Source organism: Glycine max, chromosome 3, assembly GCF_000004515.6.
Source record: "Glycine max cultivar Williams 82 chromosome 3, Glycine_max_v4.0, whole genome shotgun sequence".
NCBI lineage: Eukaryota > Viridiplantae > Streptophyta > Magnoliopsida > Fabales > Fabaceae > Glycine > Glycine max.
In genome coordinates, this window is record NC_016090.4 from 6,319,892 (window position 1) to 6,339,042 (window position 19,151).

The 19,151-nt window shown below is 32.7% G+C and overlaps 1 protein-coding gene across 1 annotated transcript; it reads right to left on the reverse strand.

The window, feature by feature from the left end:
* Positions 1–6,890: 6,890 nt before the first annotated feature.
* Positions 6,891–7,965, reverse strand: LOC121174674 (TMV resistance protein N). Its single transcript, XM_041014468.1, has 2 exons — positions 7,667–7,965; positions 6,891–7,491 (listed from the first exon to the last, which is right to left on the reverse strand). The coding sequence occupies exon 2, from the start codon at positions 7,446–7,448 to the stop codon at positions 6,891–6,893; it is 558 nt and encodes a 185-aa protein (XP_040870402.1). The 5' UTR covers positions 7,449–7,491; positions 7,667–7,965.
* Between the last annotated feature and the right edge of the window lie 11,186 nt (positions 7,966–19,151).

Here is a 19,151-nt window from a genome sequence, read left to right on the forward strand (position 1 = left end):
TCATCTCTGGCATTCAGCCTGGTCTAACTATGGTTGTGGGGCCACCTGGTACAGGAAAGACTGATCAACAAAGTGTAATTAGGAACTAGTTTTATTATTATTATATGACATTTACCTATAGAAGACCGTAGGTACAAGTAAATTGATTTTTACCTACCGTTAGAGATTATAGGTATAAATTAATATCTTTTACCTACACATTTGAAATAGTAGGTGTTAACTATAGTGATAGTTAAATTTGACTGTAGGTAAAAATATATCCGTAGGTAAAGCCTATAGTGACAGACTATTAGTTGTCACTATATACCCCCTCAAAGTTGACGTAAAAAATGTCTGTAGGACAAAGTCCTTTATACATCTACCTACGGATTTTGGACTTCTAGTGATAGATTTTGACTGTAGGTAAAAGTCATTTTTCTTGTAGTAATTTATTAAATTGTAGCCTGGTTTGTGCAATCTAAACCTTAGCGTGAGCCAATTGCAGGTTGACTAATATTTGAAAGTAATATCCCGGCAAAAACAATCTAGATAATATAGGTTGAGTCTTTTCTTAGAGTGTTTAACTTTTTGAGTTTCATATCTTTTTTCTTAAAAAAGAAACTTAGCTAAACACTATTTCAAGAAAGCAAATTTTGATCAAGTTAATAGGGAGAGCGACCTTTTTCAAAAAATAAAAATAAAAAAAAAAATAGGGAGAGCTTTTTTTTCTATAGCTATAGGAAGCTTATTCGTTGAATCCTATCTTAGAATCCCAACTCGACCAACAGAATATTTTCTTTTGAGTTTTCTACTGGCTTTTCATTTTGAATGATTCACTAGCTTTCTCATTAAATAATTAAAACAATTTTAATTTATCTTAAATAATGCTAATTTATTTTGAGGGCTTAATTTATTTTTAAATTATTTATTTTAAATATTTAAACATTTTTTTTAAATTTTAATTACATGAAATAAAAAATGCTAGTAAAATGAGTAACTATACATATAGTTAAATTAAGTATTCATATTATACATATTTATCTCTTTAAATTTAATTTTTAAATTTTAATTTGTAGTGAAGTTTTCGAATTTTAATTACAACAATATATTTATTTAATAGTTATTGTTAAATTTTTTTATTGAATTTTAATGATATGGACATTATCAAAATTTCTTAAATAAATCATTTTTTATCTTCCCAAACTATTAAAAAACAATAATTTTTTGTAATTATTACTTAAACTTATTTAATTAATATTATATATGCTAAATATGTATATATCATATCTAGAATTAAATTCATTAATTAAATTTTTTAAATTCATTCATTCCATGGAAAGGATGTTAGTAAAATGAGAAAATAGTATAGTTAAATAAAATTTTGGTATTTTAAAATATTTAAATTTGTGTTCTTTAAATTTAATTGAGATTTTCAGTTATATTAATTTTTAATATATTTTAAGATTTTAAATTCTCAATTACAACAATATGTTTATGAAATACTTTTTGGAATTATTTTAATTATATTGACATTATTGAAATTTATTTAAATAAATCATTGATATCTTCTAAAAATGTTGTTGAACTATAATATAGAAGTTTTAAATATTTTAACTTTTGTAATTTTAAAACTTAAATTTATTTAATTGATACAATAAATAATAAAATAATTGTAAATAAATATATTTTTCAATTAAAAAAATTATTGTTGAAATTTTTAAATGTGTATCATTAAATATTTTTATGTACTTTTGCTATCATTAAATTAATTTTACGTTATATTTTTCATCTGTATCAATATAAACATCCACTAAGTGAGGCATTTAGTTTTAGATAAATTTATTTTTTAATTTTTTTCACGAAACAACTTTAGCTTAAAAGAAACATTAAAATTTAAAAATAAAGAAAAATAAAAACTATCAAACAATATCTATTTTATTTTATTTCTTAATTACACTATTTATCCTCAACTTTTTACTTTTACTAAATTTTATCCCAACAAATTATTTGTGTGTAAAAGTTGATGGTAGAATTTGATAAATATAAAAACATAGGACTAAAATTTGCCAAAAATTAAAAAAAAAAATTGGGAAAAAGTAAAAAAAAAAAAAAAAGAAAAAAAGTGAAACTATATGGTAAAGTTCGCAAGTTTCTTAAATATAAGGGGTAAAACGCGCAAAATTTATTTGGCGAGGTAAAATTTGCGAGAAATATAAAGTTGAGCGATAAAAAAAATATGATTAAGCTTTTATTTTTGAAGTTCTTATTTTAAGTTTTTAAATTAAAGTGATTTTATGAGAAAAAAATGTTGGCAAAAAAAATTAAAGGTTGACGCTTTTCACTATTAAGCAACTTGTGATAATTATAGCCACGAACATAACAAATAAATATAATATGTTAGAATGTAATTAAAATAGCTAGTTTTAGTGGATACACTTTAGAAATAGCTTTTTGACTCCTTCATTATAAAGGGGCTGATTTGAACAACAGAACTTGAATTCTCTCATTTTTGTGTGTGAATCTGCTATTTTCTAACAAACTGGTATCAAGAGTCAAGGTTTGAATTGTGGGATCCTTGCAACACACACGATGGGATCAATTGCGCGCGAATCTCTCAGCAAATCTTCTCGTTCTCAATGGAAAGAACTGGGATCGGTGGTGTGTGCAGATGAAGGCAATTTTGGGCTATCAAGAAGTCGTAGAAAATCGTTGAAGAATGTTATCCAACGCTCACTGAAGATTCCATAGATGCACAAAAGGCGCTTCACAAAAAAAAAAAACAAGAAGAAAGATTGCAAGGCGACCTTCCTCATTCATCAATGTGTTGATGAGGCACACTTTGAGAAGATTGCAGGCGCTGCAACTTCACAAGAAGCGTGGAAGATCCTGGAGAAATGCAATGAAGGCGCAGAGCAATTGAAGAAGGTGAGATTACAGACGATGAGGCGTCAATACGAATTGATGTAAATGGAGAATAATGAAAAGATAGCTGAATTTTTTAACAGAATCATCACTCACACGAATGCTATGAAGAATTGAGGTGAGAAAATTTCACATCAATCAATTGTAGAAAAGATTCTGAGAACACTCAATCCTAAATTCGGCCACATTGTCGTAGCCATTGAAGAATCCAAGAAGCTCGAGGAACTAAAGGTAGAAGAACGTCAAGGTTCTCTCGAGGCACATGAGCAGAGACTATTTGAAAGAGGTTCAGAGAAGCCTGATGATCATCAAGAACTACAGGCTCATACATCAAGAAGAGGAGGCCACAACCCCAAAGGAAATTTCTGAGGTCAAGGTCGTAGGAGAAATTCCAGAGGTGGCTTTGGAAGAAACATTCAAAGCCAAGATCAAGGAAAGATTGATCAAGATCAACAAGAAAGCTCCAATAGAAGAGGGAGTTTTAGTAATTGGCGAGGAGGAAAGAAAAAGGTTGTTGATAGAAAAAGAATTAAATGCTTTAATTGTAATCGGATTGGACATTTCTCCATAGAATGTGTAGCTGCACCAAGTCATACAAATCATCGAGGGAGTCAATCACATAATGATCATCAGGTATGGCCAAAGAAGAGAGTGAAGAAAACCCTGAAGAATAACCTTTGATGTTGATGATGATCACCAATCCAGAATCCCACAACAATGAAATTTGGTACATAGATTCTGGGTGCTCAAATCACATGACAGGACATCGTGATTGGCTTGTTAATTTTGATGCAAGGAAGAGCACAGTAAGGTTTGCAGACAATAGAGTCATTCGGGTTGAAAGTGTTGGGAATGTGTTAGTCACAAGGGAAGATGGAAGACAAGTAGTGATCTTAGATGTGCTCTATGTCCTTGGAATGAAGAGCAACTTGATCATTATGGGTCAGCTCTGGGAGAAAGGATTCTCAATGAATATGATTAGTGGTTTTTTGGAAATCTATGACACAACAAAGAGAATGATACTGAAAGCTCCTTTGGCCAGAAACAGGACCTTCAAGGTAAGCCTAAACACCATTGAATCTCAATGCTTCTCTGTTGCTACACTATCAGATGACTCATGGTTATGGCATCTAAGGTTAGGCCACTTAAATTTCAAAGATTTAAGCTCGTTGAGATCAAAAGATATGGTATCTGGTCTTCCCTCAATTGTGACTCCAAAGAAAATTTGTGACAACTCTTGATCAGCATGCAAGCCAGAACCTCTTTTAGTTTATACACTATGTCCAAAGCCAGTGATGTTCTACATGTTGTCTACTCAAATGTTTGTGGGCCATTTGATGTTCCATCATTGGGGGGAAATAAATATTTTGTATCATTTGTGGATGATCTTAGTAGAAAATTGTGGCTATATTTGAATAAGACTAAGAGTGAAGTGGTCAACACCTTTAAAGGATTCAAGGCTCTAGTAGAAAAACAGTCTGGGAAGTGTATTAAGATTCTGAGAACAGATGAAGGAGGAGAATTCATGGCTGGTGAACTGGAAAGCTTCTACAAGGAACATGGAATAATACATGAAATAACTACTCCCTACACTCCCTAACACAATAGGATTGCAGAAAGAAGAAATAGGACTATATTAAATATGGTAAGAAAAATGCTCATGCAAAAGAATCTTCCTCATAGCTTTTGGGGTGAAGTAACCATGACTGTTGCTCATGTTCTAAACAGATGCCCTACTAAAAGGCTTGACTCAATAGTCCCATAAGAAGCATGGTCTGGTAGCAAGCCTTCTGTCAAGCATTTCAAAATCTTTGGTTCATTATGCTACAGACATATTCTAGATCAAAGGAGAAAGAAGCTTGATGACAAAAGTGAACCAATGATCTTTGTAGGTTACACAAAACAAGTTCTCTTTAGTAGAGATGTTTATTTTGATGAATCTAATTCATGGGGTGAGTCACAACCTATAACTGAAATAATTCCAAAATTGCAGTTTGAATGGGAAGAATACAACTCAGTAGGAGAAACCACTCAAGAGACAACAAATGTTGAATCTCAGGTAGTGAATAACAAACCTACAAGAAACAGAAACTTTCCATCAAAACTTTTATATTATCAAGTTTATCCTGATAATGCTATCTTAGATTATGGTGATTTAGTTCAACACCTGGCACTTATGGTTGATGTGGAACCTATTAGTCTTGATGAAGCCATCATAAGCAAAGTATGGAAATCGACTATGGAAGAAGAATTGAAGAGTATTGAGAAGAATCATACCTCGGAAATGGTAGAATTACCTCAGAACAAGATTCCTATTGATATCAAATGGGTTTTTAAAGTTAAACTCAAACCAGATAGATCAGTTGCCAAGCATAAGGCTAGACTGGTAGCTAAAGGTTTCATGCAGAAGAAAAGGATAGATTACTCAGAGGTGTTTGCTCCTGTAGCTAGATTGGAAACTGTGAGGTTGATTGTAGCTTTGGCGAGTTTGAGAATTGAAAATTATGGCAGCTGGATGTTAAATCAGCTTTCCTCAATGGAACACTTGATGAGGAAGTGTTCATTGCACAACCTCCTGGATTCATAAGTAAAGGGAATGAACATAAGTTTCTGAAATTAAGGAAGGCTCTATATGGCTTGAAACAAGCACCTAGGGCTTGGAACAAAAGGATTGATACTTTCCTTCACAGTGTTGGTTTTCAGAAATGTTCAGTTGAGCATGGAGTTTATGTTAAGGCTGCAAGTTCCACTGAAATCTTTCTTATTTGCTTATATGTGGATGACCTATTGATTACTAGTAGTAGTTCAACTAGTATTGAGTTACTCAAGGAAAGCTTAAAGAAGGAATTTGAAATGACAGACTTGGGAATCCTATCATATTTTTTGGGATTAAAGTTTGCTTATACTGAAAAGGGAATCTTTATGCACCAGAAGAAGTACATTTCAGAGGTACTAAAGAAGTTTAATACAATGGAGTGTAATCCTACAGAAACTCCAGCTGAATTAAATGTGAAGCTTGTAAGAAGTGAGAATGAGGCTTCAGTTGATGGGACCTTGTTTAGGCAGATTGTTGGTAGCCTGAGGTTTATCTGTCATAGTAGACTAGAAATTGCCTTCAATGTTGGACTTGTGAATGACCCTAGAGAACCACATTTGTTAGCTGCTAATAGAATCTTGAGATATCTAAAGGGAACTCTGGGATATGGAATCATTTTTCCCCATCAAATCAAGAAGGATGGGAGTCTACACCTTGAAGCCTATTTTGATTCTGATTGGTATGGTAATTTGGTTGATAGGAGAAGCACTATGGGACAAGTCTTCCTATTGTCTGGATCTCCTATATCCTGGAGCTCAAAGAAGTAAATAGTAGTCGCACTGTCAACTTGCGAAGCAAAATACATTGCAGCATGTTCAACTGCTTGTTAGGCACTATGGTTATCTTCCTTGCTTAGTAAGTTGAAGGTGTTTGTTGGTAATTCTATTGAATTGCTTGTGGACAGTAAATCAGCTATAGCCTTAGCCAAGAATGCAATATCTCATGGTAGAATCAAACATATAGACACCAAGTTTCACTTCCTTAAGGATCAAGTGAACAAGGGTAGAGTCAAGTTGAAGCATTGTAGGACAAAAGTGCAATTGGCAGATATAATGACTAAGTCATTGAAGATTGAAAGGCTTAAGAAGTTGAGAGAGTACCTGAACGTAGTTTGTTTGTAAGCTTTTGAATCAAAGGGGGGTGTTAGAATGTGATTAAAATAGCTAGTTTTAGTGGATATACTGTATAAATAGCTTTTTGACTCCTTCATTATAAAGGGGCTGATTTGAATAACAAAACTTGAATTCTCTCATTTTTGTGTGTGAATCTGCTATTTTCTAACATAATAAACTAATTTTTTTAATTACAGATATTTTTTTTCCTTATATTTGAGAGGAAGTAAACATAAACAGAGAAAAACAAAATAGAGCACTGATTATGGGCGTTGGGGAGCTTACTTGTAATCAAAAGACTTTATTCCTGATAAATCAGCAGCTTTCTTCAAAGCATGTCTCCAGTTTTGCACTGTTGTCAAATTATATTTCTTTTCATGTTCAGCAAGAGCTTTTTCATAACTCCCCTTTTGATGTCGTACATCTGTGGGATTTACATGGTAGAAAACAGGTATCACAGTTTGTCCATATGTCTCCCTGCACTCAATTATTTTCACAAGTTCTTCTAGACACCAACGCGAAGAGGAGTAGTTTCCAGAGAATATGGTCAAGGAAATCAATGATCCTTGAATTGCTCCAACAAGTGATGGCCATATTTCATCTCCCTTCTCAAGTTTATCATCTATGAAGGCATGTATCTGCTTTTGATGAAAAGCCTCAGTCAAATAACCAAGAAAACCGTGACGGATGTCCTCCCCCCTGAAGCTAACAAAAACATCATACTTTATTTGAGGACTATTATCTGATATTTCACCCGTCAATCCCGAGATAAGCATGAGATCACAAAGAAGAAGAACAACATATTTTATTTGAGAAGCTCCGGAAGAAGAATATGCCATTGAATCTGATCACAAACTGTATCTGGCTCGTTCTTGTTTTGATCTGCAAAAGAATGTCACAATATTATTAAAGGGAGCACAATATGCTATTGAAAAAGAACGACTAGTATGTACTCAAATAAGAAATTTTATCTTATTATTAGATCTTTTTCCATTTCATTCTTCTACGCCTTATGTTTGATCCAAATTGAAAATATCACTGTAAAGCAATTACTTACCTCTCGAATGATTTTACCCAACTGATGTTTTGGCATACGAGGGATCAGATTTTTAACTAAAGCTTACATGTGTAAAGCCATAACCTGCCGAGACCTGCAATTTAAAGTTCCAAAATTAACACATTGTATAGGGGTACCCAAAAAATAGCAGCATATAAAATTTTTTAATTTCATTAAAATCCAAAGTATTTAAAAAGTTATTAAGTCATTACTACTTCGGATCACTTATTTCTTATAAAAAATATTTTTTTTTTTTAATTTCATTACAATCCAAACTTGTATTGTAGTACAGTGGCTGAGGTCCTTCTCGGTACAAAAATTAAAATAAAAAAGGCATGTTACTGTTTTGATATATCTGTATGAAAACTATGCATCTTCCAAGTATGAGAATGGGGAAATTGATAATTGGCAACAACTTAAAGAACATTAAATTTGGAATTGATGTTACGTAACCCTATTTAAATTCTTGGAAATTTACAACCATTCGTTGGTATATATGGTTTCGCTTCCTTCCACGTGCGTCTCAACTCTCAATTATCTTAATTTATTGAAAATTTATGACGGTGAACTGTACTTGAAATTTAAAAATATTTTTTTAGTCTTTCAATTTTGATAATTTTTTTGTCCCTAACATAATAAATTGATCACTTTATGATAATTTTTAATACTTTGTGGTGAGTATTTTTTAGTACTTTGAGACAGTTTTAAAATATAAATTCAAGTAGTTAAAATAAAAATTAATTTTTGTGTGCTAAAAATCGTAATAAAGTATGAATTTATTATCTGAAAGACTAAGAACAATTTGTCAAAATTTAGGAAAAAAAAAATTAAACATTAGATGTAACTCCTTAGACGAATCACATCGATACATATGTGAGACTATATAATTTCAGATAACTTAAAGTAATAATTAGTATTAGCTATATCAACAAGATGTATTTATTTTTTTAATAACGTATCACATAAAAACTTAACAATTAAGCATTTTTAGCTTATCACATAAAAACTCCACAATTCTTTTGGTTTTTTTTTTATGAGTGAGGTACGTCCTTCTAGTTTAAGGTTATTGCTCAATCAAAACCGTGAGTGTCGGTACAAATATTCCTTAGTTATAATAAAAAAAATCTCTAGGGATATATTTATTGAATATCCATTAGTTTTCAAACCAAAAAACATGAAAACATGTATAATATATTGTTTTTGGGTTCGCCGTAGTTTGTGGGGCACTAGCCCTACAATTAGTGTCAATCCCTATTCTCTAACGAGGAGTTTGAATTTGTTTTAGTTTTTTTTTATTAATTCTTAAAAATTGAATTATAAAAATAATATTGAAAAACTATTTTTAAATCATAGAAATGATAGTAGATGTAAAAGGATAAGAGGGGGTGAATTAATTTTCCACTAACAAACTTTTAATCCCCTTCTAAATGATAGACTTAGAATGCACAAGAAGAAACAACAATCAATTTAATAATGTTCTTTAAACATGCAAGAAAAATTAATTGCAATAAAATAAATGAGATAAGGGAAGAGAGAAATGCAAACAGATTTATACTGGTTCGGCCACTTCTCGTGCCTGCGTCCGATCCTCAATCAACCCACTTGAGATTTTCTACTCTCTTTGTAAAAATCCTTTTACAAAGTCTGAACCACACAGGGCAACCCTTTCCTTGTGTTCAGGAATCCTTACAACTTAAGAGACCTCAATCCCTTAATCAATCTCTTTGAATAAGAAAAGAAGAAGAAGAATTCTCTCTTTAAGAGAAGATATTACAATTGAATTCCTAGATGAAGTCTTCAATAAATTTGTAAGTGTTTCCGCAAGAGTTGTTGAGAGAGCATTTGACAATGAAGTTTTCTTGAAATATCTCTCTCTTGCTTTTTGAAGTCAGACACACATATATAGGCCCTTTGTGCCTTTTCAAAATGATTTGAAGATATGTGTCTTTTCAAAAAGTTTTTTCTGAAATTCTTCACTAGTAATCGATTACAGGTTTCTCGTAATCGATTACACGATTATATTTTGAAGGGTCGTGACTTTTGAATTTGAATTTCAAGAGTTCCGTTATTGGTAATCGATTACAAACATTTGGTAATCGATTACAGGTTCAAAATTCAAATTCAAAATCCTTTTTAACAGCTAATTTTCAAACTTGTCTTTTGATAATCGATTACACTGCCTAGTAATCTTGAAGACACTTTATTTTGAGGCAAGACTTGATCTTGAGTTAATCTTGAAACAAGGATTTGTTTGTTGAAACAATCTTGTATTAATCTTGAAGCAATGTTTATCCTTTGAAGCAACCTTGTTTGATTCTTCTTTGGCATCATCAAAATCATTTATACATACATTCACATTCTCCCCCTTTTAGATGATGACAATCATTATCAAGCAAATTCTTTTTGACATTATCAAAACCTAGATGATTTACATTCTCTCCCTTTTGATGATGACAACCACCTGTAGGTTAGGAGCAACAACAAAAAAAATATCTATTTGTATATAGTTTACTCCCCCTTGGTTTTGTAATGATTGCTTATATGAGACAGTTGAAGATTTCTTGTATAAAAAGCTATCTCATAAAGAATAGATAATTCCCTTACTCTCTTATCTTTTATCTATCTCTCCCCTTTTATCAACATAAAAAACAAATCATGAGCAGAGAGGAAAAAACCATTTAGCAATTTATAATGAAAAAGAGTAAAGAATGTCGTACTGTACAAGTATCATTTAATCGCCTAAATAAAGTATTACCATTTGTTGCAATGTATGAGAGTCAAGTGATACTAAAAGGCATTAAAAAAAACTATTTTGCACCCAGAAAAATACATATCTAGTATAAAACAATCAAAATATATAAAATTTTTTATCAAAACTTATCAATAATTAACATAACCTTCAAACACAATCATCAAAGACAATCATAACTCTCAAACACAATCATCATAGATAATCAAAAACTCAATCAAAAGCAATCATAAAAAATAATCATCAAAGACAATCAAAATTCAATCAAGAACAATCATCAAAAGTTAACAATCATAGGCAAAAATAATCAAAAGTAACCAATCCAAGACAAGTGACATGTTGGTATCATTTGATACACTTGTTAGACTTATTGATCAAGTGACCTTTGTTTGTTGTCTCCATAAATCACATATTCACTATCTTTGGGAGAAATATGAATAAACTTTGATGCATCTCCGCCATGTGTTTGGAGCAACCACTATTAATGTATCAACTTTGCTCTTCTCTGCTTTCATAGTATTCAACATGAGACCCAGATTTATGATTTTATTTTCTGAATACTTGAAGAATTTATGTCATTATCTTCCCAAGTGATGTATGCTTTCTTTTCTTTGAAATTCCTCTTGTCGGATTTTTCCATTCTTCTTTTAAAGACACGACACTTGAATCTCATGTGCCCAGGTTGATCACATTCATAGCATTTTGGGGCTAAGGAGGAATCTTCTTCTTTCTTCTTTGGATTGATGTTTGATTTCCTTTGATTTCTTTTGTTTATCAGAAATTTATTGAACCTCTTCACAAAAAATTTGAAATCATCATCTTCTTCTATTTCAGTCTAGTCTTCATTGTCATTTTCTTCTTGAATAGAAGATGATGAGGTTCTAAGTGCTATTCATTTTCTCTTTATATCATTCTCTTCATTTTGATGGAGTGACAAGAGACATATTAGTAAGATCTTTTGATTTTGCAATTGCTGTGACTTTTGGTTGCCATTGCCATGGCTCTTATATTTGTCAGCAAAAACAAAGTAACTTTAGTGGCAATACTTGTAGCCATTAAAAAATGGATACTAAAATTAATTATCTAATTCTCAATTCCAGCCTTCCTTGTCCTTTATAACTGCCAAAAAAATCAAATTATTACTATTGCTTTAGTATGTATAGCAACCAACCAAATTATTACTTCTATGGTCTTGATAATAATGAAATCATTTTTTCTTAAAAATTTAGTTAAAAAAATTAACAGTGTTCTAAGCATACATAATTTTTCTTAACCAATGGATGAACATCCAAACCTTCCCAACCAAGGTTATCAAACTCGAGACTTTATGTAGACTCGTGAGATTTTCATAGACTCAACTCGTAGACTCTTACGAGTTACTTCATATAAAAATAATAACAAAATATCTATAAATAACATATAATTAAATATTTGAACAATATAATAAAGAAAAATAGTAAATCATAAAGTTCAAATATTTAAATAACCAAGTCTAGTAATATATCACTACTAGGCAATAACTTGAGAGTTATAGTAGTGATAGATCATTCTCATTAAGGGTTAAAGAACAAATGTTTAATATTATTAAAGGTGAGAATTTTGTATTTGAAAATAATATGCTAAATAAAGTTATGATGAATGTTAAATAGAAAGAAAACAATAAAAAATGACTTACATTTTGATCTAATTTTTTTAAATTGCTAACTCGTTGACTCGTGGTAAACTCGAGAGTCTACTGAGTTTACTTAGAGTTTATAGAGTTTACCCAGAATCTACTAAAAATAGTTTACTCAGAGTCTACTAAAAAAATAGTTTACTCAGGAGCCAACTCGTAGAGTACAAGTGAACTCGTAAACTCATAAGAGTTAACGAGTTAACTCAGAGTTTGATAATCATGTTCCCAACACACCAAAATGTTTCATGTTAATCCTATAAACAATACTGATAATGTAATGTATTCAAAATACTGGATCACCAACTCCAAAGTACCAATTAGTGAAGAGTAAAGTTGATTGAGCCTCTATTGATCCACACATTGAGTTTGATAATCATGTTCCCAACACACAAAAAATGTTTCATGTCAATCCTATAAACAATACTAATAATGTAATGTATTCAAAATACAGGATCACCAACTCCAAAGTACCAATTATTGAAGAGTAAAGTTGATCGAGAAGCAATGTTTATCCTTTGAAGCAACCTTGTTTGATTCTTCTTTGGCATCATCAAAATCATTTATACATACATTCACATTCTCCCCCTTTTAGATGATGACAATCATTATCAAGCAAATTCTTTTTGACATTATCAAAACCTAGATGATTTACATTCTCTCCCTTTTGATGATGACAACCACCTGTAGGTTAGGAGCAACAACAAAAAAAATATCTATTTGTATATAGTTTACTCCCCCTTGGTTTTGTAATGATTGCTTATATGAGACAGTTGAAGATTTCTTGTATAAAAAGCTATCTCATAAAGAATAGATAATTTCCCTTACTCTCTTATCTTTTATCTATCTCTCCCCTTTTATCAACATAAAAAACAAATCATGAGCAGAGAGGAAAAAACCATTTAGCAATTTATAATGAAAAAGAGTAAAGAATGTCGTACTGTACAAGTATCATTTAATCGCCTAAAATAAAGTATTACCATTTGTTGCAATGTATGAGAGTCAAGTGATACTAAAAGGCATTAAAAAAAACTATTTTGCACCCAGAAAAATACATATCTAGTATAAAACAATCAAAATATATAAAATTTTTTATCAAAACTTATCAATAATTAACATAACCTTCAAACACAATCATCAAAGACAATCATAACTCTCAAACACAATCATCATAGATAATCAAAAACTCAATCAAAAGCAATCATAAAAAATAATCATCAAAGACAATCAAAATTCAATCAAGAACAATCATCAAAAGTTAACAATCATAGGCAAAAATAATCAAAAGTAACCAATCCAAGACAAGTGACATGTTGGTATCATTTGATACACTTGTTAGACTTATTGATCAAGTGACCTTTGTTTGTTGTCTCCATAAATCACATATTCACTATCTTTGGGAGAAATATGAATAAACTTTGATGCATCTCCCGCCATGTGTTTGGAGCAACCACTATTAATGTATCAACTTTGCTCTTCTCTGCTTTCATAGTATTTCAACATGAGACCCAGATTTATGATTTTATTTTCTGAATTACTTGAAGAATTTATGTCATTATCTTCCCAAGTGATGTATGCTTTCTTTTCTTTGAAATTCCTCTTGTCGGATTTTTCCATTCTTCTTTTAAAGACACGACACTTGAATCTCATGTGCCCAGGTTGATCACATTCATAGCATTTTGGGGCTAAGGAGGAATCTTCTTCTTTCTTCTTTGGATTGATGTTTGATTTCCTTTGATTTCTTTTGTTTATCAGAAATTTATTGAACCTCTTCACAAAAAATTTGAAATCATCATCTTCTTCTATTTCAGTCTAGTCTTCATTGTCATTTTCTTCTTGAATAGAAGATGATGAGGTTCTAAGTGCTATTCATTTTCTCTTTATATCATTCTCTTTTGATGGAGTGACAAGAGACATATTAGTAAGATCTTTTGATTTTGCAATTGCTGTGACTTTTGGTTGCCATTGCCATGGCTCTTATATTTGTCAGCAAAAACAAAGTAACTTTAGTGGCAATACTTGTAGCCATTAAAAAATGGATACTAAAATTAATTATCTAATTCTCAATTCCAGCCTTCCTTGTCCTTTATAACTGCCAAAAAAAATCAAATTATTACTATTGCTTTAGTATGTATAGCAACCAACCAAATTATTACTTCTATGGTCTTGATAATAATGAAATCATTTTTTCTTAAAAATTTAGTTAAAAAAAATTAACAGTGTTCTAAGCATACATAATTTTTCTTAACCAATGGATGAACATCCAAACCTTCCCAACCAAGGTTATCAAACTCGAGACTTTATGTAGACTCGTGAGATTTTCATAGACTCAACTCGTAGACTCTTACGAGTTTACTTCATATAAAAATAATAACAAAATATCTATAAATAACATATTAATTAAATATTTGAACAATATAATAAAGAAAAATAGTAAATCATAAAGTTCAGAATATTTAAATAACCAAGTCTAGCAGTAATATATCACTACTAGGCAATAACTTGAGAGGTTATAGTAGTGATAGATCATTCTCATTAAGGGTTAAAGAACAAATGTTTAATATTATTAAAGGTGAGAATTTTGTATTTGAAAATAATATGCTAAATAAAGTTATGATGAATGTTAAATAGAAAGAAAACAATAAAAAATGACTTACATTTTGATCTAATTTTTTTAAATTGCTAACTCGTTGACTCGGTGGTAAACTCGAGAGTCTACTGAGTTTACTTAGAGTTTATAGAGTTTACCCAGAATCTACTAAAAAATAGTTTACTCAGAGTCTACTAAAAAAATAGTTTACTCAGGAGCCAACTCGTAGAGTACAAGTGAACTCGTAAACTCATAAGAGTTAACGAGTTAACTCAGAGTTTGATAATCATGTTCCCAACACACCAAAAATGTTTCATGTTAATCCTATAAACAATACTGATAATGTAATGTATTCAAAATACTGGATCACCAACTCCAAAGTACCAATTAGTGAAGAGTAAAGTTGATTGAGCCTCTATTGATCCACACATTGAGTTTGATAATCATGTTCCCAACACACAAAAAATGTTTCATGTCAATCCTATAAACAATACTAATAATGTAATGTATTCAAAATACAGGATCACCAACTCCAAAGTACCAATTATTGAAGAGTAAAGTTGATCGAGCCTCCATTGAAAGGTTGATATACATAGATATATATAGGGAATTCTAATAACATAATTGTGCATATTCTATCCAAAAGGGATATTCTACTAATAAAAGATTTTGTAATTTTGTATATGTGTCTGCCTATGAGGGAGCACACACCACCAAGCAGGATTCGTGCTGATTTTACTGATTCACTATTCCAATTCTGCCCTTATACGTAGTTTGCAAGGTAAGCTGGCTTAACCACCCCTTCTCTTGGTCTCTTCTCCCTTTTGCACCCTTGTTGCTGGTGTTTCCCTTGTTTCTGGTTTAGTGGGCTTGCTCGTATCATTCATGTCATTCCATGGCCCTTGGAAATACACCTTGTCCTCAAGGTGTTGGGGTTCAACACATGGCTTCCAAAAGTGATACCGAGATCCCAAGGTTTATTCCGACAAATTGTACCTGTTTTAGCAGTGGCATGGGCTCCTTTCCCACATTCTGTATAACACCAGTTCTCAATGCATGCGCATGCATCTCTTTTCCACATGTCAAAGTTGCATATGCTATTATATGTAGATAAGACACAAACGGGAGTAACAAAGGTTGGATTCAGGCTACCAAGCATTTCCCTGTTAATGAGCAAGTTGGCAACTATAGCATAAGAATGGAGCCTTGTCTGCATGGCCACCTCGGGAAGGTTGATCACCATGACTAAATTGCATAAACAAGAATAAGCAGAAAGTACAATGGCTATGGTGATTTCATCTGACATGATATTTTGTGCTTTCATTAATTTAAATGTCTCAATAGCTTTATGAGGCAGCAAACAAGTCGCATAACTTGATATCATAGTAGGCCACGATAACTTGTCTCTATTAGGCATTTTGTCAAACACCACCCAAGCAATGTTGGTAGCTCTATACTGAGTCAACATACCGGGCTGGTTGTTCGATGCTCTGACATTTCCATTAATAGTCAGGTTGTGTTTCCCATTGAACTTTTGAACAATTTAGGTCACCATGCTGTTATCGAAATCATCACCTCCCAAGTGAGTATCAGAAGCAGTGGCTTTCACTTTAAAAATACCCTCCTCAATGGTGAGAAGAGAGACATCAAAAGACCCTCCACCGGGATAAAAAATGATAGCATTCTTTGCACCTAAGCTAATGGCCTTCTTCTCGAGTCCATCAACAATGGCATTCGTGAAAGGCTCGTTGATAATGCGCATCACGTTGAGCCTAGAAATGACACCATCATCCTTGGAAGCATGATATCATGAGGCATTGAAGTAACCAGACATAGGGACAACTTCACAAAGGCTTGTACACTCCAAATATTGGCCATTGCCAACCATTACTCGAAGTGAGGTATCAATTGTTCGGCATGGTAAGCCCAACTGAGTTACCACCTAAGGTTGCACGAAGTTATGTGTGCTTCCTCCATCAACGAGGATGGTGACACGGTGACCAAACAGGAGACCCGTTAGTCGCAAGGCTTCTGGTGCCAGATGGCCCGAGAGTGAGTTCAAACTAATTTGATCCTGATATTGAGTCGGGCTGTCGAGCGAGCCAGGAGTCGGATTCGGGTAGGGTTCATCTTCCTCCGTGATAAGGAGAAGAACCCTAGAGGTGAAACGATGCCCTCTGTGGTACTTCTCGTCGCAAGTTAAACATAGTCTGCACTCCCGGCGCGAGGTTAACCCTTCGAGGGCAGGCACTTGACTGGCAGTGGTGGAGGGCGAGGAGGCTATGGCAAGTGCGGTGGAAGCGGATTGGAACGCAAAGGAAGAGGGGCCAGTGGCGGCGGACGCGGATGGGACGGCGAACGACAGTCTGAGAGCTTCTCTTCCTAAAGGCGTGGTGTTGTGCCGTCAAACTGTGGTACTTCTAATTTCATCTTGTGATTGTTTGCAGGAACAATGTTGTGGGGGTGCAGAACTAGTATTGGGTTTGCATTTGAGACCGGAATGGCAAGGGGAAATCGGTTCAGGAGTTCATCCATCTTTAGGTTCATGGAGTGCATGATATCACCGAGATGAGTGAGGACAGCCTCGATGTGAGTCAAGGACCCTTCGTGCTTGCTTGTGTCGGACATGGAAGGGGATTGGTGCTACGGAAATGGTTGCTGGTGGTTGGCTGTGTGATGGCAAGGGAAGGAGTGGTTCAGCGGATGTTGTGGGTTGGCATGGCTGGAGCTGGAAGGGCAGCCATGGAAGCTCCATTTGGCGAGTGGTGTGGGTGGTGGTAGTGGAAATTGGTATGGCAGCCATGGAAGGCGGTCATGGTCTCTCAATGAAAGCACCAAATTGTTAGGTGTAGGGAAAAAGCTAGCTGACTTCGAGGGTCAGTACCTCTAGAGTATAAGGAAGAAGAAGAAGATAATTCGAGGTAAAGGGAAATTGGTATTTTCTTATGTCCTGCTTGCTTATTTTCATAGATATATATAGGGAATTCCAATAAGAAAATTGTGCAAATTCTATCCAAAAGGGATATTCTACTAATAACAGATTTTGTAATTTTGTATGTGTTTGCCTCTGAGGGAGCACACACCACCAAGCAGGATTTGTCACTACTAGGAAATAAAGTTTTTACATCGGTTATTTAAGACTTTCAACATCGGTTAAACATCGGTTATTAACCGATGTTGAAAGTAATATCGTTAACATCGGTTTTTCAAAATCGATGTTAACTAATAAATACAACATCGGTTATTTAAATAACCGATGTTATATGATAAGAATTTTGAAAAAAAGGTTATAAATTTACATATCAACATCGGTTTTTTAAATAACCGATGTTAACTAGCACTAACAACATTGGTTTTTTAAATAACCGATGTTAACTGGCACTAACAACATCGATTTTTTAAATAACCGATGTTAACGGCCACTAACATCATCGGTTTTTTAAATAACCGATGTTAACGACCACTAATAACATCGGTCTTTTAAATAACCAATATTGTTAGTTCCAGTTAACATCGGTTTTTTAAATAACCGATGTTGTTAGTGCCAGTTAACACCCTAAGGTCTGCACAAGCAATTACCATAAACTTTACTTGGATTTATCAGTTAAAGACCACCATAACCAATAAATTAAGCTAAAATATGATGTTTTATAGATTATTCATGAAAAAAAGAGTTAGTAGTTTAGAAACAAATAAATTAAATCTCAAACCAATAAATTAAGCTAAAATATGATGTTTTATAGATTATTCATGAAAAAAGAGTGAGCAGTTTAGAAACAAATAAATTAAATGTCAGATGGACTAGGTAAATCTGTTATCACCTTTGGAAATTGAGCTTCAGCAATGGCTTGAAAATGCTCCAACTCTTTTCTGTCTAGAAGAAATATAACTTATAAGACTCTATACTAACAAGAAGAAATAATGAGTAAAGAGCATATTGATAACGTTTCTCATTTTTCTCATTGTATAACTCAAGCTAATTCAATTAATTGAATCGAAAAACTCTAGTTCTTAAAAAGGGACCCTTCCTTCGCAAAAAATAAAAATAAAGAGGGGCCTTTCACCTTTCTAATGGAAGTCTCTACCCTCGATCCCCATTTACGAATAATTTATTTTCATAGGACTTTCTCCCTTCTCTTTCAAAAAAAAAAAAGAAAGAAAAAGACAAAGAAACTAATAATAAAAATATTTTTTATTTAATTAAAGAGAAAATAAAAATAAAAATTTGAATTTTTCTTTCATTCTAATTTTTCTCTCCTTTCCATTTTCTTTCCATTGAACCAGAGTTAATAGCACAAAGCGTGAACAAAAGAAGCTACCATGAAGGCGTGGAGCTATTTGTTTCCCATTCCATTATTACTTTCATATAAATAAATGTTATGAGTCAATACCCCCAACTCCACTCTTTTGAATAAGCATAAGCATTTTCCACTAGGCCTATGATCGGGAGCAGTTTAGTTTTGGGAATCTTATG